Below are 27,951 nucleotides of genomic sequence, written 5' to 3'. Positions count from 1 at the left end.
ACTTCTCTCCTCTCTGTACTTCACCTTATCACGCTCTCTTTTTCGTCTCTACTTCTCTCCTCTCTGTTCTTCACCTTATCACGCTCTCTTTTTCTTCTCTACTTCTCTCCTCTCTGTACTTCACCTTATCACGCTCTCTTTTTCGTCTCTACTTCTCTCCTCTCTGTTCTTCACCTTATCACGCGCTCTTTTTCTTCTCTACTTCTCTCCTCTCTCTACTTCCCCTTATCACGCTCTATTTTTCTTCTCTACTTCTCTCCTCTCTGTTCTTCACCTTATCACGCTCTCTTTTTCGTCTCTACTTCTCTCCTCTCTGTACTTCACCTTATCACGCTCTCTTTTTCTTCTCTACTTCTCTCCTCTCTCTACTTCACCTTATCACGCTCTATTTTTCTTCTCTCCTCTCTGTACTTCCCCTTATCTTTTCTCTCTTTCTTTTCCGGTGTTACTACCTTCATGTCTCTCTCCACCCTCTCTCCCTCTTTACCCTCATCCATCTCTCTGTCCTCTCTCTCCCTCTTTACCCTCATCCATCTCTCCGTCCTCTCTCTCCCTCTTTACCCTCATCCATCTCTCCGTCCTCTCTCTCCCTCTTTACCCTCATCCATCTCTCCGTCCTCTCTTTCCCTCTCTCCCTCTTTCTCCTCATCCATCTCTCAACCTCTCTCTCCCTCATTATCCTCATCCCTCTCTCATTCCTCTCTCCCTCTTTACCCTCATACATATCTCCACCTCTCTCTCCCGCTCTCTTTCTTTCCACTCATCCCTCTCTCCACCTCTCTCCTGCAGGATGTTTGACGTGGGCGGCCAGCGCTCAGAGAGGAAGAAATGGATCCACTGCTTTGAAGGAGTCACAGCCATCATCTTCTGTGTGGCGCTGAGTGCTTATGACCTGGTGCTGGCTGAGGATGAGGAGATGGTGAGGAGGAAGAGTCACCTATCTTATCCACACCTTGGAAATAGACGATATTTCTGTGATCCACACATTATCAACTGGTCATACGTATACTATACGTCATCTGGTACCAAAACACCCATATACTTTACATATTATAAAGCAAATATTACTTCTCTACATTTTGTTTAACAAGATATGTGCACTGGAATAGGCTATTAGATCGATTTTATTATATAGGGGTGTACGTGATATACCACACACACTGCTTACTGAAGTGTGGGTTGATGACTTAACCTGTGGAGTGGTTCAAGCTGCTTAGATAGCATCTCATTTCTGTGCAACGAGCCATTTGTTTTCCTCACTGTGGTGTCAAGCACCCAATCAATACACCACTTATGTAAGTACAGGACAAATGCTTGATGGGAGGAACCATCCTACCTCACAGACACTGCATTTTGTGAGAGAGTGTAACAATTTGATCCCACATTAATTCAATAGTCTTGTTGATATGCTATAGCTCACAAATTCTTAGGACCAAATAGGTCGTTGGTTTACTTCTATGGGAGTTCACCTGTTTTACTTCCTTTCAGTTCGTCCTTTTTTTATACAGCACATAAATGTATTTTTAACAGTCTGCTTGAACAATATGTTTCCTCTCACCATAGACACATTCACAAAAGACATACTGTACCACTACCCTATACAGCTAGATTTAAAATGAGGCGTTACTGCCCCCTTGTGGCAACCTCTATGTTTTATCCTTAGGTTGATGTGATGTGATGTGACCAATTTTGTATTTATTTTATTGAACCTTTATTTAACTAAGCAAGTCAGTTAAGAACAAATTATTATTTTACAATGAAGGCCTACCCCGACCTAACCCGGACCACTCTTGGCAAATTGTCGGCAGCCCTTTGGGATGTATTTATACAATGGGTGGGTCTAATCCTGAATGCTGATTGGTTAAAATTGCATTCCAGCCTGTGTCAAGTTACCACCGGCTAAATCTATGACGTTAAAATGCCTATTTACTCTGTTCCATCTAACTGCGCAAACCACTGTCTCATCAGTCCAGCCAGGCAACTTATAAACTTGACATCCACTCTAAAAAGCATCTAGACATTAGCTCACATTTCTTTTAGACTAACATTTAGTTTTCAACAGCAGAGATTTGTTTGTATAAACCTTGCTGTCTGTTTCTCCGACATTTGCAACATTGTTTCAGTATTCAAATTGGATCTCCAGCTGTCCCATAGTAATGAATGTGTCGGGAGTTGGGACGAGACAGACAGACAGACAGACAGGCATGCAGCGTTTCTCATCCAGTCTAAATCATTAATCAGCTGGCATCATTTTTATGAATATATACAAAGAAATGTCAATTGAAAAAGGGTCAAACGAAACTTAGTGCGGCTAGTCTTTCCAGCTTCAGATTGAAGTAATTGTGTTAGCTGTATTGTTGGCTAGCTCCTCTGAACAACAGTGTCCTGTTGAGAGAGCACATTTTCTATGCCAGGTGAAATCACACCTCATTAGCTCATTGTTATAGATGTATCCAAATAAATGTCACTAGAAAACAGCTTAAACAAATGCAGCTACTTTGTTGTTATTCTGGCTGTACTGTTTGACGTGACTGTATGCTAGCTTTAGTTGGCTAGCTAGCAAGCAAGGGATAAGAACGTTGCTAGCCGGTATGGCAATGGAACCTTTAGAACGGACGACTGGGTCCATAGATACAGAACAAAAAGACTGAACGACTGGAGTCGCGTCTCTGGCAACCAAACCGATAGAACAAACGACCAGCCGGCTTGGGTATCAACCCTAGATTTGTGTTAGGACTATATCTTGTGGAAGGATGACATAGTATGAATAAAATAATCAAATGAATGTTTTTAATGATAATATATAAATCATTATTTGAATATGTTGGTAACCTGTTGTATAAACGTGATAATGCCCTTGGAGGATATATTGGCACGGTTTGCTGGCCCTCGACTAACAACACCTGTGCCAATATTTCCTCCAAACACCAGCTTTTCATGCATTATCAATTAAATAAACCCTTGCTGATTCTATGTATTGGCCATTGAGAGGCTTTGAAGCCACCCGTCGGCCATATTGGCACTCCCCAGTAGGAGCAGGCCTCCATAGGAATGAATGGAATTCTACAGTATTTCAATTAAATGTTTCAAGGACAAAATTACAAGATTTAGGTATTTTATTGTTGTAGTGTGGACAGTAAATATTTGTAATCAAAATACTTTAAGGAAAATGCTATAGATGTTTTTATTTGTATGTTTAGATCACATAATATACATTAAAAGTATGTGTTAAGGTGTCTGTAATAGAATACATGTGTCAAAAGGTTATGTAAATGCTTTCTATAGCTTCCTAAATATTTGTTTTACTATTGTGGGGGAGTGCCAAGATGGAGGCACAGTGGCTTCAACACAACGCTCCTTATCAGTCATCTAGTGAATATATACAGTTGAAGTCGGAAGTTTACATACACTTAGGTTGGAGACATTAAAACTCGTTTTTCAACCACTCCACAAATTTCTTGTTAACAAACTAATTTTGGCAAGTCGGTTACAAGATCTCCTTTGTGCATGACACAAGTAATTGTTCCAACAATTGTTTACAGGCAGATTATTTTACTTATAATTCACTGTATCACAATTCCAGTGGGTCAGAAGTTTACATACACTGAATTGACTGTGCCTTTAAACAGCTTGGAAAATTCCAGAAAATTATGTCATGGCTTTAGAAGCTTCTGATGGATTAATTTACATAATTTGTGTCAATTGGAGGTGTACCTGTGGATGTATTTCAAGGCCTACCTTCAAACTCAGTGCCTCTTTGCTTGACATTATGGGGAAATCAAAATAAATCAGCCAAGACCTCAGAAAACAAATTCTAGACCTCCACAAGTCTGGTTCATCTTTGGGAGCAATTTCCAAACGCCTGAAGGTACCATGTTCATCTGTACAAACAATAGTACGCAGATATAAACACCATGGGACCACGCAGCCGTCATACCACTCAGGAAGGAGACGCATTCTGTCTCTTCGAGATTAACATACTTTGGTGCGAAAAAGGGGGAGGCTTGCAAGCTGAAGAACACCATCCCAACCGAGAAGCACAGGGGGTGGCAGAATATGTTGTGGGGGTGCATTGCTGCAGGAAGTACTGGTGCACTTCACAAAATAGATGGCTTCATGAGGGAAGAAAATTATGTGGATATATTGAAGCAACATCTCAAAACATCAGTCAGGAAGTTAAAGCTTGGTCGCAAATGGGTCTTCCAAATGGACAATGACCCCAAGCGTACTTCCAAAGTTGTGGCAAAATGGCTTAAGGACAACAAAGTCAAGGTATTGGAGTGGCCATCACAAAGCCCTGGCCTTAATCCTATAGAACATTTGTGGGCAGAACTGAAAAAGCATGTGCGAGCAAGGAGGCCTACAAACCTGACTCAGTTACACCAGCTCTGTCAGGATAAATGGGACAAAATTCACCCAACTTATTGTGGGAAGCTTGTGGAAGGCTACCCGAAACGTTTGACCCAAGTTAAACTATTTAAAGGAAATGCTACCAAATACTAATTGAGTGTATGTAAACTTCTGACCCACTGGGAATGTGATGATAGAAATAAAAGCTGAAATTAATCATTCTCTCCACTATTATTCTAACATTTCACATTCTTAAAATAAAGTGGTGATCCTAACTGACCTAAGACAGGGAACTTTTACTAGGATTAAATGTCGAGTTGTGAAACACTTAAATGTATTTGGCTAAGGTATATGTGAACTTCCGACTTCAACTGTGAACAATTGTACGTGACCCAGTATTTCTCCCCATCTGTCTGTCTACCAGAACCGGATGCATGAGAGCATGAAGCTGTTTGACTCCATCTGCAACAACAAGTGGTTCACAGAGACCTCCATCATCCTCTTCCTCAACAAGAAGGATCTGTTTGAGGAGAAGATTACACGCAGCCCCCTGGCTATCTGCTACCCCGAGTACACAGGTAGAGAAGCCTTCCAATGTGTCTGTAGGACTGTAACGTACAGCAGGTTGAAGTGCAGTCTGACAGAGAAATAGTGCAGTTGTGATTGTTGATGCTGTAGTTATTTCAGCAGCAGTAGTAGCTCTAGCAGCAGCAAATTGAAACAGTGACATAATATTGGGGGCAGAGAATGGGGTGCCTTGTGAGAATTTGTCAGTGAGTGTGTAACCCGTCTCTACCATCCGTTCTATTGGCAAACTTGCAATCCCTGGAGAATAAACTGGATGAGCTCCGTTAGAGACTATCCTACCGATGGGACATTTAAAAACTGTAATATTTTATGTTTCACCGAGTCGTGGCTGAAATACGACACGGATAATATACAGTTGGCTGGGTTTTCCCGTGCATCGGCAGGACAGAACTGCTACGTCCGGTAGGACGAGGGGTGGTGGTGTGTGTCTATTTGTCAATAACAGCTGGTGCGTGATGTCTAATATTAAGGAAGTCTCAAGGTATTACTTGCCTGAGGTAGAGTACCTCATGATAAGCTGTAGACCACACTATCTACCAAGAGAGTTTTCATCTATCTTATTCGTAGCCGTCTATTTACCACCACAAACCGATGCTGGCACTAAGACCGCACTCAGCGAGCTGTATAAGGCCATAAGCAAACATGGAAATGCTCCTCCAGAAGCAGCACTCCTAGTGGCCGGGGACTTTAATGCAGGAAAACTTAAATCCCTTTTACCTCATTTCTACCAGCATGTCACATGTTCAACCAAAGGGAGAAAAAAACTCTAGACCACTTTTACTCCACACACAGAGATGCATACAAAATCTCTCCCTCGCCCTCCATTTGGAAAATCTGACCATAATTATATCCTCCTGATTCCTGCTTACAAGCAAAAACTAAAGCAGGAAGTACCAGTAACTCACTCAATACGTAAGTGGTCAGATGACGCAGATGCTACGCAACAGGGCTTTTTTTGCTAGCACAGACTGGAATATGTTCCGGGATTCAGCCAATGGCATTGAGGAGTATACCACCTCAGTCACCGGCTTCATCAATAAGTGCATTGACGGCGTTGTCCCCACAGGGATCGTACGTACATATCCCAACCAGAAGCCATGGATTACAGGCAACATGAGCTAAAGGATAGAGCTGCTGCTTTCAAGGAGCTGGACACTAATCCGGACATTTATAAGAAATCCTGCAATGCCCTCAGATGAACCATCAAACAGGCAAAGCATCAATACAGGACTAACATTGAATCCTACTACACCGGCTCTGACGCTCGTCAGATGTGGCAGGGCTTGAAAACTATTACGGACTACAAAGGGAAACCCAGCCACGAGCTGTCCAGTGACGCAAGTCTAGCATAGGGGCTAAAAGCATTTAATGCTCGCTTCGAGGCAAGCTACACTGAAGCATGCATGAGAGCACCAGCTGTTCCGGACGACTGTGTGATCACGCTCGCCGTAGCTGTTGTGAGCGAGACCTTTTAAACAGGTCAACATTCACAAAGCCGCGGGGCCAGATGGATTACCAGGACGTGTACTCAGAGCATGCGCAGACCAACTGCCAAGTGTCTTCACTGACATTTTCAACCTATCCCTGACCGAGTCTGTAATACCTACATGTTTCAAGCAGACCACCATAATCCCTGTGCCCACGAAAGCGAAGGTAACCTGCCTAAATAACTACAGACCCGTAGCACTAACGCCGGTAGCCATGAAGTGCTTTGAAAGGCTGGTCATGGCTCACATCAACACCCTCATCCCAGAAACCCTAGACCCACTCCAATTTGCATAGTACCCCAACAGATCCACAGAAGACACAATATCAACCGCACCCCACACTGCCCTTTCTCACTTGGACAAAATGAACCCCTATGTGAGAATGCTGTTCATTGACTACAGCTCAGCGTTCAACACCATAGTGCCCAAAAAGCTCATCACTAAGCTAAGGACCCTGGGACTAAACACCTACCTCTGCAACTGGATCCTGGACTTCCTAAATGGCCACCCCAGGTGGTAAGGGTAACCAATAAAACATCTGCCAAGCTGATCCTCAACACGGGGACCCCTCAGCGGTCCATGCTTAGTCCTGTACTCCTTGTTCCACCACAACTGCGTGGCCACGCACGACTCCAACACCATCATTAAGTTTGACTGATCACCGACAGTGATGAGACAGATTATAGGGAGGAGGTCAGAGACTTGGCAGTGTGGTGCCAGGACAACAACCTCTCCCTCAACGTGAGCAAGACAAAGGCGATGATTGTGGAATACAAAAAAAAGGAGGGCCATTAACATTGATGGGTCTGTAGTGGAGCGAGTCGAGAGTTTCAAGGTCCTTGGTGTCCACATCACCAACAAACTATCATGCTCCAAACACACCAAGACAGTTGTGAAGAGGGTCATGATAACGCCTTTGCCCCCTCAGGAGACTGAAATTATTTGACACGGGTCCCCAGATCCTCAAAAGGTTTTACAGCTGTACCATCGAGAGCACCGGTTGCATCACCGCCTGGTATGGCAAATGCTCGGCATCCGGCCATAGGGCGGCACAGAGGGTAGTGCGTACAGCCCAGTACATTACTGGAGCCAAGCTTCCTGCCATCCAGGACTTCTAGGCGCTGTCAGAGGAAGCACCCAAAAAAATATCAAAGACTCCAGTCACCCAAGTCATAGACTGTTCTCTCTGCGATCGCATGGCAAACGGTACCGGAGTGCCAAGTCTAGATCCAAAAGGCTCCTTAACAGCTTCTACCCATAAGCCATAAGACTGGTGAACAATTAATCCAATGGCCACCCGGACTATTTACAATGACACCCCCCCGACTAACCTGTAACCCTGCACATTGACTTGGTACCGGTACCCCCTGTATATAGTCTCGTTTTTGTTATTGTATTATGTAACCTTTTATTTGATTTTTTTCTTTTGTTTATTTAGTAAATATTTTCTTAACCAACAATGCAGTTCAAGAAGTAGAGTTAAGGGCTTGTAAGTAAGAATGTCACGGTTGTATTCTACGCATTTGACAAATACAATTTGATTTGGATATTGAGCTTGCCAGTGACGATTTCCAAGAGATGTCAACTTATAATTGATTAATAGTAGTTTATCAAGGAATCAATTCTTACAGTCCAGCCACACATCACATGTTATAATGCTTGTTTTTTTGTTTACCATTTTAACCTCTCGCTACTCAGGAGCCAACAAATATGATGAGGCAGCCAGTTACATCCAGACCAAGTTTGAGGACCTGAACAAGAAGAAGGACACCAAGGAGATCTATACCCACTTCACCTGTGCCACCGACACCAAGAACGTCCAGTTTGTCTTTGACGCCGTCACCGACGTCATCATTAAGAACAACCTGAAGGACTGTGGTCTCTTTTAGAGGCAGGGCCAGAGGAGGCAGGCCAGAGGAGGCGGGCCAGAGGAGGAGCTAAGGTGAGCACAAAGATTATGGAAAACCAAACAGCTAATCCAATGTTAGTGATGTCTCTTTTGGTCACTAAATGGCCATGTTAAAATGATTTAATAGTCAGTATGGTAATTAACTAGCACTGTTCTGCACAATTTTGTGACATAGCAAGATTTTATCCTGTATTTTAAGGATAGAGAATGCAATTGTCTGAAGATGGTCCCGGACCATCTGACAAAAAAATAAAAGGGGACAGTTTTATGAAAAAGCTTTAAATAAAGGTTCAAATTCAGGCATACATGAGGTGTGATTTGTTTTCTGGTGGTTAGATTGACTTGGCACTACTGCATAGATGTGACACATTTTAAATACCCATGCATGTCTTACCTGTAAAAATACACAAACTGCACATCTCATCTTTAATTTACATCTGCTCAGCCATATGTCTGGGGTAGCTGACTTTTCCTACCTATGTCCTCCAGGAGTACAGCCCAGAGAGCCTGCTGCCTGGAGGAGAGAGAGAGAGAGTGGGCAGACACACCACCATCACAGACACACTGTACTGGCACTTTTCTACATGGAAACAAACATAACAGACTGAGATGTTGGGGGAAAAAGCCTTGCAGAATTATTCCAACAATCACTGATTCTCAACCGTCATGTCCTCCTCTCCCGCTTGTGTTTTTGTTTATTTTCTTTGTATGTTAGATATTTCATTTGATAGGTGTCTCTTTTGTTAGTGATATCTGGCAAGTCTAAATTTGATCTCAGATTTATAATTTTTCGCTTGTATCTTTATTGTTTATAACTATTATCAGAGGTTAGAAATGCATTCACTTTACTTTAACAGATGTCTGCATTTTATGAAACTTTAAATTGCATTAAGCTTATTTTTCTACAGGGAAACAAGCATGGAGAGAAAACAAATTGTGAGGAATTTTTTGGGGATATTGTTTACATAATGCCAACAAGGTTTGGGATCAATTGCATTTAAATTCCATTCAATTCAGAATGGAAACCAAATTCCAATTTCTAATTTTCTTCATTGAAAACCAGTGAAGAGAATTGGAATTTCAATGTACTTCCTGAATTGACTGGAATTTAAATTAAATTGACCCCAACCGTGATGCCAACATTCTTCGCTGTATAATATTGCTTATCGTTCTGCATGACTGTCCACATATGATCATAGCTGTATTTCTGTAATTCTCACAAACAATGTAACATTCCTTTAGAAAATAATAACAAAAAGTTAAGAAAAAAGTATCAATTTTGAAGATAAAAGATTTTTAAACAATATTTAATATACATGTGCTTTCCTAACATTATTTGTTTTTCTTTCTGTTTTTTCTGTTTCAACCCATGTCTTTTGCAGTATGTTTGTGCCTTGATATCTGTTACTTGTAGAGACTTGCTTTCTCCATAGTGTGAATTAGGGCTATTTCTACTCCCATACTATTCCCATGACTGATCAAGTGGTAAAATATAGATCACAATAATGGCACAGAAATTAACAATGATAGTCTTTTGGTAAATATTAAAATGGTTTAAATGTGTCCTACTATTGTTTAATTTAAATAAAGTTTTAATTTAATTAAAGTCAGTTTCCATCCTCCTGGCCTGTCTTTAGGGTAATATACTTTTCTACATATTCCACTGTAAAAATGTCATTTAACAGCTAATAACATTTTGGGGTCTTAAAGGTAAGTAGCACACCCCGTAAGGTACAAATTGCACAGCCTATTGTACATAAATGTAAATTGGACTGTACCGACCGTCAAAACAACACTTCATCCCCCATATACATACACTAATCCTATACTTGAGAAACTGACAAGGGGGGGGGGGGGGGGGGGGGGGGGGGCTTGTACATTCAAATGTGCAGCTATGTATATGATCTGCCTAAAGTAGGGAGCTATCTATACAGATAGTGATGGTGAGTGAATGTAGCCTACAGGAGGACATGTACAGTCTTGCTCTTTCTAATAAAGTGATTGGGGGACAATGTAACAGTCCAGCTCCAGCATTTGAATTGTAAAACAGCCTATTAGTCAAGAATACCATGAATGTTGTAGTCATTGGCACAACAATAGACTCCCCCTAACAGCCAAGGCAATCATTCACTCAGGTAATTCAGAGAGTGGAAAGGTGATGTGGGTAGTTTGAGGTTTCATGCTGTGTGCAGTTCCATAGACTACCAGATAAATCCACAAGGTGGTGTTCGTGCGTCTCTATGCACTTCACATGTAGAATCGCACCAACTCACCAGGTGAGACATTTCACTATGTTAGAAATAAGGGGATTTCTAATTACTCCTCTATAGTGAAATACAATTGATGCATAAAATAGGTAGGTTCTTCAAAAAAGCATCATGCTAAACTAAACATTTTACATTGGCAGGGGTGAAAGTATATTTAATTTCTTACCGGTAAAGGACACACAAGTGGGCGCACGCCTTTTTTTAAACAAAAAAATATGCCTACTACAGAAATTTCAGAGTAGCCTCCTCTGATGGCACTGACAACGAGATCAATAAAAACGATGTTATCTGATCTATATAATCGGCCTACGAAAAGGGGAGTCACAAATACAATATGACGTCCATCTAACCTGGCTAAGGAAATTATTGTCCAAAAACAAACGAAAGTGGCACTGACCCAATGATACAGACAATGAATATGCGCACTCACCGGGGATATGGCGGATGTTCTCTGCGGGGTACCAATAAGATAGGCTACTGTTCGCTCAATTAAGTTAACAATGTTGATAACTAAAAAGACAGACTGGAGTTGTTTCATTGTCATCTCTTTACATCAATAGTAATTTGCTTTCCAGACAGAGCAGTAAAGTACCTTATAGAAGTTGCACTCGTGGGGAAAATGTTGGCCTTTTATAAAAGCATTTCATGCAATTCTACGTCATTTTACTTAACTGGAGACGTATTTTTTAATACCGTACAAATGTTCGAAATGGCAGTCTACTTTGACACTAACAAACAGAATCTGAGGTCGCTAAATTATCGTCTTTCTCGTGGTGTAGTAGGCTATTCGGAATTATTTAATTTATTTCTGAAGACAGCAGTAATTATATAACATTTGGAAATGTATTTTAATGTATCATAGGTGCTGAAGTTAGTTCAGAACCCTTCGCGTGGCTATGATTCTATAAGGAAATAAATGAAGTGCAACGCTGAACAGATGAGAGTTGCAGGCTCATGTCTATCAGAGTAGAGAGGGGGGAGATCTCATTCAAGAAGCACTGGCGCGCTTCTCACACAACCAGGACCACGTGTTGATCTCAAACAGGTAGAGAGAGACCAACCAAAATTAACTATTTGAATACTAGGCCCGGTCTGAAAATCTTCTTTTTTTTCACATTACGTTTATTTACGGGGGCGGGAGAATGAACTAAGAGGCAACTCGAATGAACTTTGATCGCTTTTATTATAATTTTTAATTTGCAAAAAGTGTACATTATTTTTCATGCAAGGAGAGGTACCGGATCCGGTCAAATAGGTTCCAGAACAAAACAGTCCAAAACTTAGAGGTACAGGATCCGGCTCAAATTAAGCACTGTCTATTTAGTAGCAAGTAGACAGCCTATCAATCTTCTTTCTGACCCCCCTGCCACACATCAGAACACTCTTTGTACACTGTGGCACGTGCTGCCACACAGACGCACACAATCAAGGAGGGTTTATAACGAATATATCCTAATCATCACAATTCACAGATGTACACCTATACTATATATTTTGTTTGATGCTTTGCCACTACAATAGGCTATTATCATGTACCTAAAGAAATTGTTGGATTTAGCTTTAGACCGAGGTGCGCGGAGATGAGTGGCGGAGACCAAGGCGCGCGTGGACAAGCTATAAGTGTAGGTCTAATGACAATCGCAGAATATCATTAGAATACACGTAGGTGTTTTATAACAGATGTCTCTTTCCATCTATTAAATTGCGATTTCACAGTGCACTGTTGGAGTTCGTATGCTGAAATTATTTTGTAAGTGACGAATGTGCGCGGGTAGCCTACAGAAGCGCCTTTGTTAAATTATTGTTTGACAATCAGACGAAAACGTCATGACTGGTTGTGTTTCTGCCACATAGGCGGCGTGTCCATAAGCCTAAACTTCCCCTAAAGTAAAATAAATTAAATTGCCAAAAATATATTGCCTAATTAGCGTACTCCTGTTTATACAGAAATAAATACAATCACTCAAAATAGGCTACACCAGAAAGCATGATTTGGCCACAGAGGATCATTAGCTTCTTTTTTTTTTAAGGCTGTGGATTGTTTTAAATCGCGTTGCCTACAGTTGGAAGGGCCCGAGTTTTGGAAGCGCAAATTCTCCACCATGATTGACACATGACTAACATGACTAAGATATCAACAGTGTAGCCCTGGTAATTGTTTTAATTCCGCAGATAATAAATGATATATTCTCAGGTGAGGGAGAAGTGTGATGTATTGACACGGTGTTTAGGTCTGGGGTCGTGTTTCAGGCGCGTTGCTATTGGCTGGTTCTGTGATGCGCGCCGTTGACTGGCTGCGGGGGAAGAGACTGCGCTCACAAAATAAACTGCCAGCCACATCACATGCACTCTTCTGTCTGAGGTGCGTTGAGTGGACATCGGACCTACTGAGGAAGTTGTGAACCGTTTTGGATTAATTGTTCTATTAGAGGAGTCAATTATTGACCAATGTAAGTAGCCTGGTATAGAGAAATGCATCATTAACTACCAAAACGCCGAATTATGAACCACGTGAGATCCATATTTTGTATGCTGACTGAACCCTTCTCTTTTTGCAGGATAAAGTAATCAATTTGGAATTCAGACAGACACGATAAGAGCAATGGTAAGTTTATTTTGTAACATTTGCAACAACAACAAAAAATGTGATATGTTATTTTATGTGGTGTGATATGAGTTGGAGAAACATGCTGGTACTGAAGTGCCCATGCATTTCTAACGGTTGTACAGAACAGTGTGCACGGGGAGTTTATTACGGTGAGCTGCCCAATGTTGTGGTAAACAAAACCAAGTGATCGGTGCTTTTAACTTTCCGACCCTCCCGTGACAGTCAGGGCAGCAGAGAACAATGCATAGATGCTGACTACAATGGTTAACTATATACTACAATTCGTTTGATAAATGGGAGCTATCTTACAATTGTTCAATTTTATTTTGAAGGCATGTCCTTTTTTTTAAACAAACTTTTGTTTTAGAAATTAAATAGTCTTGTTTGTCGCTTAATTCTTTATATATTTCTGTCAGATGCAGTTGCACATATCTGGAAATCAGAATATATTTTAGCTGGTTACATGCAATAGGGCTATTCAATAATGCGCTATTAATGTGTTTTTGATGAACAGTCAACGATAAATAATGACATACAAATGTAATTATCAACTATACATGCCTCCCTCCGACATCTGTGTTTTGCTCGGTGTTCTTCCTTCGGAGTGTTTCCTGTAGCACAGATATGGCCATAGCTTGGCCTTGAAGCGTCATCTCTTAGCTCAACCAATGACGGGTGCTCTCTACCATTGTTTAACAACACCACAGTAATGAAAGGTTTTGGAAGGCTGGAGTGTTCACAGACTGATTTTAGGGTACTATTTTGATCTCCCTAAAGCTACTCATACAGTTGGCTATGTGTCGAGCTGGGTGAGTCGGACCTCCAGCTATTGTGAAGGACTCTGCACATGGATGACCTTTCAGGGTTTGAAGCCCCCTGTGGCCCTGCCCCACTCTGTCAAACAGAGCTTTCTTCTACAGCTGTGAAAACATCAGGGCATCCCCAGTGGGCAAAAACCGGTTGAATCAACATTGCATTTTCTTGTTGAAATGGCATGGAAGCAATGTGATGACGTTGAAGGAACATGGAATACTGTTTGAATTTGAAAAAAGTTTATCAACATAACTTTTTATACCCGACTTTTAATCTAAATGCAATGATGTGGTCACATTTTCTGTTGATTTCACGTTAGTATGACAACTCAACCTATTGTAAATCATAACTAGACAATGAAATGACGTCTGTGCCCAGTGGGTCATTTCTGCAGGCCTGGTCTCCTCACTGTGCCTGTAGACTGCACACTGGCCTGAGACAGCGGAGGGTTGGGATTTAACACACATTGTTGGAGTCTGTCTGCTTAACAAGCGTGCTAAAAAAACATGGAAAAACCTTGGAGCTGTCTAACAAGGGAGAGTGTATCAAATGACATCATTCTGCAGCTGAGGAACACCTTCTTTGTTGCACAGGGACATTTTTTTTATTTTTTTTTACACATGAAAAGTCCCTTGTATACAGTAGGCTTTGTTCTGTTAGCTACAATACCTAAGTGAAGTGGATTGATTTTAAAGTGTTGCCATGTCACCTTTTAACCTTGATGTGACAAGCTGGATTCAAAGTCATTCTTAGGGATCTATTCAATCTGTACCGCTGAAGTGATAGAAAATGGAAAGCGTATGCAGCGTTTACCGTGAATGCAGTCTCCAACGAGGGAACATTGCCTTTAAATTGCAATCACACTAACGCAGCGATACCGATTGAATATAGCCCCTAGTCATTAAGACATCCTGAGGATGCTGTTGTAATGTTACTGAATGCTATTGGACCTTAATCTTGAGGTGATTTTAGGAAATGCCATTGATTTTTCATATTGACTTTTTGTAAGACTTTCAACCTTTACGGTCAGTGATGTACCGGCAAAATGACCAAAACTAACATGATTTATAAAAGTGGCATTCAGACTTGAGATGATTTGGTGATGCCTTTTAAATGAATCATACATGGGGTTTCTCACTCCCATTGTCTAATCCCACAACAGTGATGTCATTTCCTGCTAGACAATATGGGCCAATCCCCAAGGAATCCTGTAATTCTAGTGTGTACCACAGGATGTGCACTTCTAAGCTCCTCTAAGATTCATCAGTCTCTAGGCTGTCCAACTTCCTCTCTGACTTAAAGAGGCAGAGAGCGTTTCCCTGTACATCCTGTTCCCACAAGCCATGTTCTAATCAACTCAGGAGCACTCGGTTGAGAAACTTCTCCATAAAGCTGTTCTGAGGTTTGGGTGGAATGAGGTGGAGGTACGGCTGCAGAGGGTGATCTCAGCTGGTTAGAATCTTGGTGCAGTGATGGGTAGATGCGCAGGAAACTGTTTTAGCTTTTGGACCAGGAGTTGGTGTATGGACATATTTCTAATACAAAGTAGGATGGTGGGTTGGACTAACTTTAACATTCATTGAAAATGAATGTGTCTGTAAAAGTGTGTAACATACTCTGTTATATATTTTATTATGTTCTCAAAAGATAAACGGAGGAGACTGTCAGTTTCTAACCCGTTATCTCCCTGTCTCTCTCGTTGTGTCTGCAGGACTCTGAAGACTGTCTGGTGGACCAGATGCAGTACATGAGGTCCCTGCAGGACCTGAAGCACATGAGCCGACCGCTCAGCGATCCCTCTGGCCGGTCCTATGCCATGACCCGTGCCTGCCAGCAGAGGGCTCAGCAGCGGGAGCGCCTGTCACGCCTCCGTAGGCCCATCTCTGAGGCCAGCACTTACGACTCAGCTTGCTGCCTGGCCAGCCCAATGGAGGAGGAGGAGCAGGAAGGGAAGAAGCGGCTAATGCAGGGCTCCCCCAGCAGTGACAAGAGTCTGGAGTTTGACTCGGGCTACTCTGAGGCATCCTGGCAGGACGAGGATGTGGTGCTCAGGAGGACCAGGAACGTACGTGTGTCTAACTCCGCCTGCCTCCGCACCAACCGGGGAGTGGGTCCCGCCGGCCGGATCCGGCCCAAATCCACTTCTGACGCTTGTCTGGAGCGCTGGACGTCATTTGAGGCGAGCAGCGACCCAGAAGACTGGACCACGTCACTGCTGAGCCGCAGCAGGAACAGACAGCCCCTGGTGCTGGGGGACAACAGCTTCGCTGACCTCATTAAGAACTGGATGGACCTGCCAGAGTGTCCTGAGCCAGCAGAACTCAAGCCCCATGCAGGCCGGCGCCTGGCAAAGGACCTCCTGGTCAACATGAGGAGGAAGCTGGCAGGGATGTCTAAGAGCGTGGAGATGAGGGCCAGACCAGCAGACAGCACCAGGGCCGCGGTGGCCCCCAAACGCATGTCCTGCCCCGTGGGCTTCCAGCCACGCAAACCGTTCTTTCACCAGTCCCACACAGGCCTGCACCAACTGGGAACAGACTTCTACCAGTTCACTGCTCTCATGAAGACAGGCAGCCGACAACCTATCATATGCAATGACATCATCGGGTACGTCTGATTGGAGTGATGTCAAAACTACGGATTCTTACCACAGATTTACATAATGTTATTTAATTTTTTTTATATGTGCTTTATGTTGAAATAATGTTGAAATTGTTACAATAAAAATGTTTGTCTATTGAAAATATTTTTGGGGGATTGTAATAATTATTAACTTGAAGGTTTTATTCATAAATAACTAATGAAATAATGCATGTTTTAGTTTAGATTCAGCTTTCAGATAGTTCTTGGCAAGATGTCATTACCTATGGCATAAACACTCTTTAGTTCATTATTTAAAAGACCTGTCAACTGACCAACATCATGGCAGTCAAAAATGTTGCCTTTGAATACCTGCCTATTTGAATACAAACAGCAGGGTGGGTGTTGCTGGGAAAGTGAAAATGGGCTTTCCAGTGGTCCATTGTGATGGATCATTGTTATCGGACACAACTGGTCTGTCTATAAGAGGTGTCACATGATGCTTAGATGTTAAAGGAGTAGCTGTGTAAATGTGCAGCCATGTTGTAAAAACACAGCCATATTCAGTGTTCAATGTATCTGCATATACACTTCAAATAGATTTGATTAACAACATGAACACATCAAATTAACTACAAACACAATTAAAGCATCAGAGGACGCACTGAGCATTTATTTTTTTCTTAATCAGTCACCTAATCAACAAAACCGAATCATATCCCTCAACATAGACCTATAGAGCAAAGCAGTGTATTTCAGAATAGATCTTCAGATCCAGCTGAGGGCTGGATGTTAAAGAGATTAGAATGTGGATGAGGTTAGGTAGGTCTCCACAGAGAGTGATCTCCGAGGGAGAGCGAGCAGGACACATATCTTTACCTCTAAGGACACAGGGAAGGCTGAAGACAGAGCTCCTGGCTTGGGTCCCCCTGGGAGGGGAGGGGTGTGTTGGGGGTTGGTAATTTGACTGGCGAGAGATTTTTTTACTCCTTTTTCACCCCAATTTTGTGGTATCCAATTGGTAGTTACAGTCTTTTCTCACTGCTACAACTTCCGTACGGACTCAGCGAAGGTCGAGAGCCATGCGTCCTCAAAAACACAACCCAACCAAGCAGCACTGATTCTTGCCCACTTAACCTGGAAGCCAGCCTCACCAATGTGTCGGAGGAAACACTGTACACCTGGCGTATCAGCGTGCACTGCGCCCGGCCCGCAACAGGAGTCACTAGTGCGCGATGGGACAAGGACATCCCTGCCAGCTAAACCCTCCCCTAACCCGGACGATGCTGGGCCAATTATGCTCCGCCCCATGGGTCTCCCGGTCGCGGCCGGCTGTGACAGAGCCTGGACTCAAACCCAGAATCTCTAGTGGCACAGCTAGAACTGCCTGAGACCACCAAGCCACTCGGGAGGCCTATGGCTCTGTGCTCCATTTCCTTCGAAGCCTCTGTCTTTCACATGGTGATAGTTCTAAGGGGTAGATGGAGCAGGGGTGATCTCTGTGACTCACAAAGACAGGCCGGCCGGAAACCAGTGTGGAACCCAACACACACAGAGCTTGATCACAAATCACAGGTGATTACAACAGATACAGAGGTGAATAATTTAATCAAATACAAATTAAACAGCATTCTTTATGATTACAACATGATTATAATAATAGAAGCGGAAAGCTATTGTTTATCACAACAATGCAGCTTCTAGAAATCCATATATTTGCCCCAGAAAGAACATGACCTGTGGCCTAGGTGCGAGACAACATATTACATACATATCAACATCAAAATGGAGCTTGTTTTAATTTACCAAAATAATTCAATGGAGGTCCTTTCTTTAGTGATCTGAGCAGATAACTATGAGGTGGTTAGGAGTGTGGCCCTGTTAGGGCCTCTCAGGCTTGTCCCCTTTTGATGACATCATCTGAACAGGTACCTGATGGGAGGGACCGTCTCACAGTCCTCATCCTCGGCGAAGGAAGGGAACATCTCCAACATGTGCAGATGTTGGGGGACCTCTATCTTGGTCACCAGGCTGACCACATCAGACACACTGCCAAGACAGACCACAACACGCACATTGACAACAGCTTTTTGGTGACTGAAACAGTTATTAAACAATACTCCTTAGTCGTTAGTCCTTACTTCAAAAGAGAATTGATAATTATATCCCTGGTAGAAAATGGGGGACATTAGTATTTTTTGGTGTGTATTTTATTAAGGATCCCCATTAACTGTTGCAGAAGCAGCAGCTACTCTTCCTGGGGTCCACATCCTTTGTTACATTACAGCGATTCAGAAAAAGCAGAAATAGTATAATAAACTGAGACTACACACTGAGTGTGTTCTATAGCTAAATGGCCTTCAGACCAAACCAAGGTTGTTCATGTCATCTGGATCTTTAATACTGCTCCGTACAGCCCACTAGGCCTGTAAACACAGGAAGCTGAATAGGGGCCAGGGCAGGGCCCCACAGCCCAGGATGTGGCTCCTGGAGGGGACATTTGTCAAAAGAGGCCTGCTGTCCACACTGACGCCCCCCCTACCCCATCTTCCCCTTATCTACCCTTAGCTTCCTCAGGCCAGGCACTGGGCTGACACTGGGCTCTCAAGGGACTGAGGTGTTAACACAAACCCCAGGAAGACATACGCTGTGTGTCAGGAGGAACAGTGGGAAAGGGGAGGAGGCGGCTCAGAGAGGTAGAGGGGGCGAGTGTCAGGAAGAACAAGGCATAGACATGGGGGAGCGGGGGAGAGCCAAGAAATTGTCTGTCGTTTTACAAAGCTAAGCAGGATCTCCTGGATCTGATTAAAAGGGACTGTTTCACTGTACACGTTCAGGGCTCCGAAACACTGCTCTGTTTGTGAATACAGGGGTGGAGTAAGGACAGGCCCTGAGTATACATATTCCTATCTGTGTGCACATGACTGAGCGAGTGAGAGAGAGAGCGTCATAAGTCGAGTGAGTTATTTCAAGCCGTCGCGTGTGAGGAGTTGCTTTGCGTATTGGTATGTGCATACCTTAACATACAGTAGGTACTGCCATGGCAAGACAACAGGGCATGGCTCACTCTTGCTCCTCTCTTCACAGAGCACAGGAAGCCTACAGACTAGGAAGAGCCATATCTCAGTCAGCAGTCACTAGTGATGCATGTGACAGTGTGGAGATGAGTCCCTCTTTTTCTGAGGAAACAGCAGACAGCCATTGCCTGCTAAACAAACATCAGGGCTGCTGCATGTGTGTTTATGCCTGGCCTGGACATAACCCTTTTACCAAGCTCTTCCCACACATGTTACCCCACCAGAAGACAGGCTAAGGTATGGTGATAATGTCTCGACTGGCTCAAAAGCTTTGTTTCAGGACATACCTCTTCACCAGCCTCTCCGTGTGATTGGAGCCAACATCGTACAAGACAGCATTCCCATAAAACAGGCCGGTGATCTCCAAGTTGTATGTTTGCTGCAAATTAAACAGTAATACCACATTACATTTAGTATCATGGAAGTAAATGCACAATGTTCATTTTAAAAAGTTTGATTTTAGTTTGAAGTTCCTAATCAGTATATATAGGTTAACATTAAACAAGACCCAATGAAAAGAGTCTTTATAGAGTCCTATGGTCCAGTGGACTACAGCAGTCCATGGATGAGCCGTAACCTAAATCGAACCCTGCAGCTCAGGAAGTGTTGCAGGGTCTCCAAAAATAAACCAGCAGATCTCAGAGTCAGGATGACAAAGGTTACGGGAAACTGAAGCAACTTTGTTTTTGCCAAATGTTATTTTCTGTCTCAAAATAAACAGTTGGGAGGAATCAACAAGCCAATCCTTTGTTTTGGACAGCTACATGTGTACTACACAGCATGTGGTCATTGTGATGAGACAGTACAACTGACCTATTTGTGTGGTTGTCTCACCTAGCTATCTTAAAAGGCTAACTGTCCCTTCTCTGGTTTTAAAAACGGGCCATCAATAAGAGTCAGAAACATACATTCTAGTGAAACTGTAGGTCCAAATGTACTACAAAGTGTAAATAGGAACATTTTGGTCATATAGTCAGTCCAAGGCCAAAACGGAGTTTTGTGAGTTCGTCATGACTAATTGGTATGGATTAATAAGAGCATGTCCACTTGCCCAGTGTTCACTAACACGAGAGAAGCAGCTGTGTTGATGGTGCTCTATCAGCTGCACGTGCTCTATCCAATCACAGCTCCCAGAACCTCCAGACAGTGAGACAGACCTGCCCATTACGCAGTGCCTCAGACTTGTTTACATAAGACAACATGTCTCTAATGTTATGTTGAAATAACCAATGGGCCTAAGCCCGTTATGGAGTGGCCACTTGCTGATTTGTTTGATAGTGTCAATCACTCGAGTCTGCCACTTTTTTGGGCAAAATGAGAATTGAGACGATTACAGCGCACTCCTAGCACAACTGCATCTTGTCAATATTACACAATTATTTTGCAAGCATCTTTGTTTTGTAACATGATTCCCTATGAAACACTGCTAGATAGACACAGGTAATATTGAGACTGACCTATCCTCTCCCCAGTGACCTGATATGCTGATTGTGGGTTGCTCAATGTGTCTGCTAGCTACTACTTGCTAGCTTCAGTAACAAACGGAGTTGGAACCTAGCTAGCAAGTGATTTTGGGCACTTTGGGCACTACACACTAAACAGCGTGTAGCTTTTGCGTTATTTCCGATAGTTTGACAGCAGAAAAGGAAGTTGTAGACATTGTTATTGTTCTTGGGAATCAGTCCTGAGCGCGCAGTCAGACTCAATAGACTGTATGTAGTGCACTGACTCGTTTTTCATGCACAACTTGGGAAATAATACACCAAACAACTAGCTAGATGTAAAATTGCGTGACTAAGGCCAAATGTATTTATCTAAGATGAATTCGGACTATTTTAAGTAAGTGACTATTTTGAGAAAAAGCTATGTTGCTGCCACGGTGACTCAGGAGGGACAAACAGAACTTGCCCGGGTACGATATGCGAACATGACACACCAACATCAAACCACATCCCTACGAAAACTTGTTTGGCTTCAGTCATGGCCGCTAGCATTTCTTAATGAGCAATCTTCAAAATGAGGCCAAATCAGGTAGTGCAGTCTCCCTTTAAGACAAAAGTCACTCTGGATAAGAGTGTCTGCTAAATTACTAAAATAAAAATTATACCTCTAGATAACCCCCTGCTCTAACTACTATATGGATTCTAGTGTTTGAAAAGGACAAGTGACATTTTAGAAACACTCTGGAATTGATCAGACGCTGACAGTCAGGGAGAAAAAAAAGAGGTACACAGGATCAGAATGCCTACAGCCACACAGGATCAGAATGCCTACAGCCACACAGGATCAGAATGCCTACAGCCACACAGGATCAGAATGCCTACAGCCACACAGGCAGGCAGGAATAAACACACACTCAACCCTTTAGACTCAATCACCTGTAAAGGTATTGAATAAATCTGTAGAAAGACTGGTAGTGCCCATCACTCATCGACAGCCAGATGAGCCCCCCCCATCATCCCCTCTCCACTGCCCCCTCTTCACTTCAGTCCCATTGTGTTGGAAGAGATGAGGGTGACTAGGTTCGAGTAAGCTGTCCCAGAGACAAACCCTGCACGTCAGACTTTATGGTACTACAGACACATGAACAATGTTTACTGAACCAAAATCTAAACACAATATGTAAAGTCTTGGTCCCAGGTTTCATGAGCTGAAATAAAAGATCCCAGAAATGTTCCATATGCACAAAAAAAGTATTTCTCTGAAATGTTTGTTTACATCCCTGTTAGGGAGCATTTCTCCTTTGCCAAGATAATCCATCCACCTGACAGGTGTGGCATATCAAGAAGATGATTAAACAGCATGATCATTACACAGGTAATGGGGACAATAAAAGGCCCTCGAAAATGTGCAGTTTTGAGTCAGCGTAGAATTGGCATGCTGCCTGGAGGAATGTCCACCAGAGCTGTTGCCAGAGAATTGAATGTTCATTTCTCTACCATAAATCTCCTCCAATGTCGTTTCAGAGAATTTGGCAGTACGTCCAACCGGCCTCACAACCACAGACCACGCATAACCATGCCAGCCCATGATCTCCACATCCAGCTTCTTCACCTGCGGGATGGACTGAGACAAGGCGCCTTGACAGCTGATGAAACTGTGGGTTTGCACAACCGAAAACAGTCAGAAACCTTCTCAGGGAAGCTCATCTGCGTGTTCGTAGTCCTCAGCAGTCATAACCGATTTCAGTGGGTAAATGCTCTCCTTCGATGGCCACTAGCACGCTGGAGAATTGTGCTCTTCATGGATGAATCTTGGTTTCAACTGTACCAGGGAGATGACAGACAGCGTCGTGTGGCGTCGTGTGGGCGAGTAGTTTGCTGATGTCAATGTTGTGAACAGAGTGCCCCCATTGTGGCGATGGGGTTATGGTATGGGCAGGCATAAGATATGGACAATGAACACATTTTATTGATGGCAATTTGAATGCACAGAGAAACTTTGACGAGATCCTGAGGCCCATTTTTGTGCCATTCAACCGCCACCATCACCTCATGTTTCAGCATGATAATGCATGGCCCCATGTCTCAAGGATCTGTACACAATTCCATGGCCTGCATACTCACCAGGCATGTCACCTATTGAGCATGTTTGGGAGCCTCTGGATCGACATGTACGACAGCATGTTCTAGATCCCACCAATATCCAACAACTTTATACAGCCATTGAAGAGGAGTGGGACAAGATTCCACAATCAACAGCCTGATCAACTACATGCGAATGAGATGTGTCACGCTGCATGAGGAAAATGGTGGTCACACCAGATACGGACTGGTTTTCTGATTCACGCCCCAACCCTTTTTTTTAAGGCATCTGTGGCCAACAGATAAATATCTGTATTCCCAGTCATGTGAAAGCCATAGATTAAGGCCTAATTAATTCATTTGAATTGACTGATTTCCTTATATGAACTGTAACTCAGTAACATCTTTGAAATTGTTGCATGTTGCAGAAGCCTGACCATTGCATATATTTGTGCTCTGAGTGTGTACAGCATCTGGCAATGTTTGTTTGAAAATGCATGCATACAATGCGTAGCTCTGTGTAATATGTATAACAGTGCGAGGCATGCAAGCTAAAACACGTTTCTATAATTGAGATATACAGTGCCAAACATGGTCTTGGCTGAGTAATAAAAGGGAGGCTGAGATACCTTGATGTGTAGCAGCAACTCTCCCAAGGTCATTTCCTGTCCACGGTCACATCTGCCATAAACCAGGAAGTCATCCCACAGGGAGTACTCCTGTCCTGCAACCTGCCGATAGACACAAAACACACAATCAGAACACCTGTCACATCACACACACTAATTGGTCAGGAGAGAGGGAGCACGGTCTAATATCTTCCCAAAACAATAACAACTGGTTAATGGTCAACGTCAGACTAAGCTCAGCAGTGAGATCAGAATTCAACTAGTTACTCAACATTTTCAACAAAACAAAGACAATGTGAAATGAAAAATGTAATTCAAACATTCCTCACTACACTGGAGGAACCCGGGGCCCATGTCTGTCTCCACTAGGAGAGCAGTTAGGCCAGGGCTCTCCAAACCTGTTCCTGGAGAGCAAGCTACCCTCCTGTAGTTATAACTAGCCTGATCCAATTACTGTAATTATTAGAATCAGGTGCGCTAGATTAGGGTTAGAGAGCAAACCCACAGGACAGTTGCTCTCCAGGAACAGGGTTTGAGATCCCTTCCCTAGACACAACCAGGTCCGTCTAGAGCCCAAACACAGACTCCTCTGGAGTCACAGGGTGCTTGAATATTATATCTCACATGGGGAGAATAAACAGGAGGGCATAAATTAAAGTCCACACCTCTGTGAATATGAATCTGTGAAATAACAGCATAGGAACTTTCCAGAAGCCTGGCCAGACAGCAGATCAAATAGCAGTAACAGTAAGAGGCTTTAGTCAAGAATTTTAGGGGCCAATTTTTCTTCAGTGTTTTCCTGAAAAAATGTGTAACATATATTTATGTATATACAGTGCATTTGGAAAGTATTCAGACCCCTTGACTTTTTCCACATTTTGTTACAGCCTTATTCTAAAATTGATAAAATTATCTACACACAATACCACATAAATGGAAATATTACATTTACTTAAGTATTCAGACCCTTTACTCAGTACTTCAACCTCACACTCAACGTCAACAAAACTAAGGAGATGATTGTGGACTTCAGGAAACAGCAGAGGGAACACCCCCCTATCCACATCGATGGAACAGTAGTGGAGAGGGTAGCAAGTTTTAAGTTCCTCGGCATACACATCACAGACAAACTGAATTGGTCCACTCACACAGACAGCATCGTGAAGAAGGCGCAGCAGCGCCTCTTCAACCTCAGGAGGCTGAAGAAATTCGGCTTGTCACCAAAAGCACTCACAAACTTCTACAGATGCACAATCGAGAGCATCCTGGCGGGCTGTATCACCGCCTGGTATGGCAACTGCACCGCCCTCAACCGTAAGGCTCTCCAGAGGGTAGTGAGGTCTGCACAACGCATCACCGGGGGCAAACTACCTGCCCTCCAGGACACCTACACCACCCGATGTCACAGGAAGGCCATAAAGATCATCAAGGACATCAACCACCCGAGCCACTGCCTGTTCACCCCGCTATCATCCAGAAGGCGAGGTCAGTACAGGTGCATCAAAGCTGGGACCGAGAGACTGAAAAACAGCTTCTATCTCAAGGCCATCAGACTGTTAAACAGCCACCACTAACACTGAGTGGCTGCTGCCAACACACTGACACTGACTCAACTCCAGCCACTTTAATAATGGGAATTGATGGGAAATGATGTAAATATATCACTAGCCACTTTAAACAATGCTACCTTATATAAATGTTACTTACCCTACATTATTCATCTCATACGCATACGTATATACTGTACTCTATATCATCGACGGTATCCTTATGTAATACATGTATCACTAGCCACTTTATACTATACTATGCCACTTTGTACTCTATATCATCGACGGTATCCTTATGTAATACATGTATCACTAGCCACTTTATACTATACTATGCCACTTTGTTTACATACTCATCTCATTTGTACATACTGTACCCGATACCATCTACTGTATCTTGCCCATGCTGCTCTGTACCATCACTCATTCATATATCCTTATGTACATATTCTTTATCCCCTTACACTGTGTACAAGACAGTAGTTTGGAATTGTTAGTTAGATTACTTGTTATTACTGCATTGTCGGAACTAGAAGCACAAGCATTTCGCTACACTCGCATTAACATCTGCTAACCATGTGTATGTGACAAATAAAATTTGATTTGATTTGATTTGATTTGACTTTGTTGAAGCACTTTTGGCAGCGTTTACAGCCTCAAGTCTTCTTGGGTATGAAGCTACAAGCTGGCACACCTGTATTTGGGGAGTTTCTCCAATTATTCTCTGCAGATCCTTTCAAGCTCTGTCAGGTTGGATGGGGAACGTCCAGGTTGCTGGAGGGTTTTCATCAAGGATCTCGCTGTACTTCCCTCTGTTCATCTTACCCTCGACCCGGACTATTCTCCCAGTCCCTGCCTCTGAAAAACATTCCCACAGCATGATGCTGCCACCACCATGCTTCACCGTAGGGATGGTGGCAAGTTTCCTCCAGACGTGACGCTTGGCATTCAGGCCAAAGAGTTACATCTTGGCTTCATCAGACCAGAGAATCTTGTTTCTCATAGTCTGAGTTCTTTCGGTCCCTTTAGGAAAACTCCAAGTGAGCTGTCATGTGCCTTTTACTGAGGAGTGGCTTCCGTCTGGCCACTCTACCATAAAGGCCTGGTTGGTGGAGTGCTGCAGAGATGGTTATCCTTCTGGAGGGTTCTCTCATCTCCATAGAGGAACTCTGGAACTCTGTCAGAATCACCATTGGGTTTTTGGTCACCTCCCTGACCAAGGCTCTTCTCCCCGATTGCTGTTTGGCCAGGCGGCCAGCTCTAGAAAAAGTCTTGGTGGTTCCAAACTTCTTCCATTTAAGAATGATGGAGGCCAATGTGTTCTTTGGGACCTTCAATGCTGCAGACATTTTTTGGTACCCTTCCCCAGATCTGTGCCTCAACACAATTCTGTCTCAGGGCTCTACCGACAATTCCTTCGACCTCATGGCTTGGTTTTTGCGCTATATAGACAGGTGTTTGCTTTTCCAAATCATGTCCAATCAATTGAATATACCACAGGTGGACACCAATCAAGTTGTAGAAACATCTTAAGGATCATCAATGGAAATAGGATGCACCTGAGTTCAATTTTGAGTCTCGTAGCAAATGGTCTGAATGTCTGCCCGTTCATAAAAAGACTGTTTCTAAGTCTGGTTGTTGAACTGGAATAGTTTAGTCAGACCAGGGGATACAGGCAGGGTGGAAAATACAGATGTACTTTATCCTGTCCACAAGCTCAGCTTCCACTCCCCAAACCCTTATTTTAGATATCACATATTCAAGAGGAAACACAAGTGTTGAAACACAACAGAAGACTTAATGTAAGTCAAAGTAAAAATGTTAGGCTACAGGAGTAATTATTGAGCTGTGTACCAAACACAGATCATGTCATCAATGCATCCAGAATGCAACACTAACGCCATTGAGCACTGTGCACTCTCATGTTACATTTTACACCAACAGGAGTGGCTGTCTGACACAAAGCCTGTTTAATAGGAGTAAGGAAAAATTACCAGAACATAGAGCTTCTGTCAGTATCCTACTGAGCTATATGACGCTAAGCTCTTGGTGTGACTCCACCATCATCCTTAAGGTGTGCTGGCTAGGTGACCTCTGGTTTTATACCCTGATTACACCAGGCACTACATCTAGCGATCAAACCACCAGAGACCATCCATGTTCAATGGTTGGGAGGATACACAAGGACACATCCAGCGACTATGATCTCAGAAGCCAGAGTTCAGAAAGTCCCAAGTTTATGCAAATGAGCAGCGACACAGGTGTATCATAACCAATCGGAGAAGGGAGTCTTGGTAGCTAGCTTTGACTCTATGCTAGATGACGTGATGTTATGCATGCTGTTTGGAAGATACACATACAAAGCGAGAACTTGAAGATTATTTTCTACTTTGTAGCTTTTGGTATAACTGTATAACTGTAAGTGGACAAGAAGGAATGGTGATCCCAGAGAGGATCATACCGCAATGGCCGCTAACCCAAGCCACTGTTTATCTCTATAGGATCAATCCCAGTAGTCCAAACATAGACCAAGAATGCTTCATCTTCATGATCCAGTTAAAGCTCAGCT

General features: G+C 43.1%; 3 protein-coding genes across 4 annotated transcripts in view; 2 read left to right on the top strand and 1 right to left on the bottom strand.

Annotated features, from left to right (window-relative positions):
* Window positions 1–9,959, top strand: part of LOC139371341 (guanine nucleotide-binding protein G(i) subunit alpha-2) — a 96,103-nt gene extending 86,144 nt beyond the window's left edge. The window contains exons 6-9 of the mRNA XM_071111688.1: window positions 790–919; window positions 4,775–4,928; window positions 8,124–8,367; window positions 8,824–9,959. Coding sequence (XP_070967789.1) covers window positions 790–919; window positions 4,775–4,928; window positions 8,124–8,314 — 475 coding nt within the window. The 3' untranslated portion in view covers window positions 8,315–8,367; window positions 8,824–9,959. The remainder of the gene's footprint in view (window positions 1–789; window positions 920–4,774; window positions 4,929–8,123; window positions 8,368–8,823) is intronic.
* A 3,007-nt stretch (window positions 9,960–12,966) lies between these two features.
* LOC139369917 (PAK4-inhibitor inka2-like) lies at window positions 12,967–16,669 on the top strand. The gene is made up of 3 exons (XM_071109199.1): window positions 12,967–13,051; window positions 13,160–13,206; window positions 15,734–16,669. The coding sequence occupies exons 2-3, from the start codon at window positions 13,204–13,206 to the stop codon at window positions 16,637–16,639; spliced, it is 909 nt and encodes a 302-aa protein (XP_070965300.1). The 5' UTR covers window positions 12,967–13,051; window positions 13,160–13,203; the 3' UTR covers window positions 16,640–16,669.
* Window positions 16,670–17,249: 580 nt separating this feature from the next.
* LOC139371339 (ubiquitin-like modifier activating enzyme 7) overlaps window positions 17,250–27,951 on the bottom strand; it is a 77,410-nt gene continuing 66,708 nt past the window's right edge. The window contains exons 22-24 of one of the 2 annotated variants that reach the window (XM_071111681.1): window positions 23,833–23,934; window positions 19,967–20,058; window positions 17,250–18,651 (exon numbers count right to left, since the gene is read on the bottom strand). In XM_071111681.1, coding sequence (XP_070967782.1) covers window positions 18,519–18,651; window positions 19,967–20,058; window positions 23,833–23,934 — 327 coding nt within the window. In that variant the 3' untranslated portion in view covers window positions 17,250–18,518. The remainder of the gene's footprint in view (window positions 18,652–19,966; window positions 20,059–23,832; window positions 23,935–27,951) is intronic. The other variant, XM_071111682.1, reaches the window with a different exon arrangement.

Source organism: Oncorhynchus clarkii, chromosome 17 (assembly GCF_045791955.1).
Source record: "Oncorhynchus clarkii lewisi isolate Uvic-CL-2024 chromosome 17, UVic_Ocla_1.0, whole genome shotgun sequence".
NCBI classification, from domain to species: Eukaryota; Metazoa; Chordata; class Actinopteri; order Salmoniformes; family Salmonidae; genus Oncorhynchus; species Oncorhynchus clarkii.
This window is presented reverse-complemented; position numbering and strand designations above follow the sequence as displayed.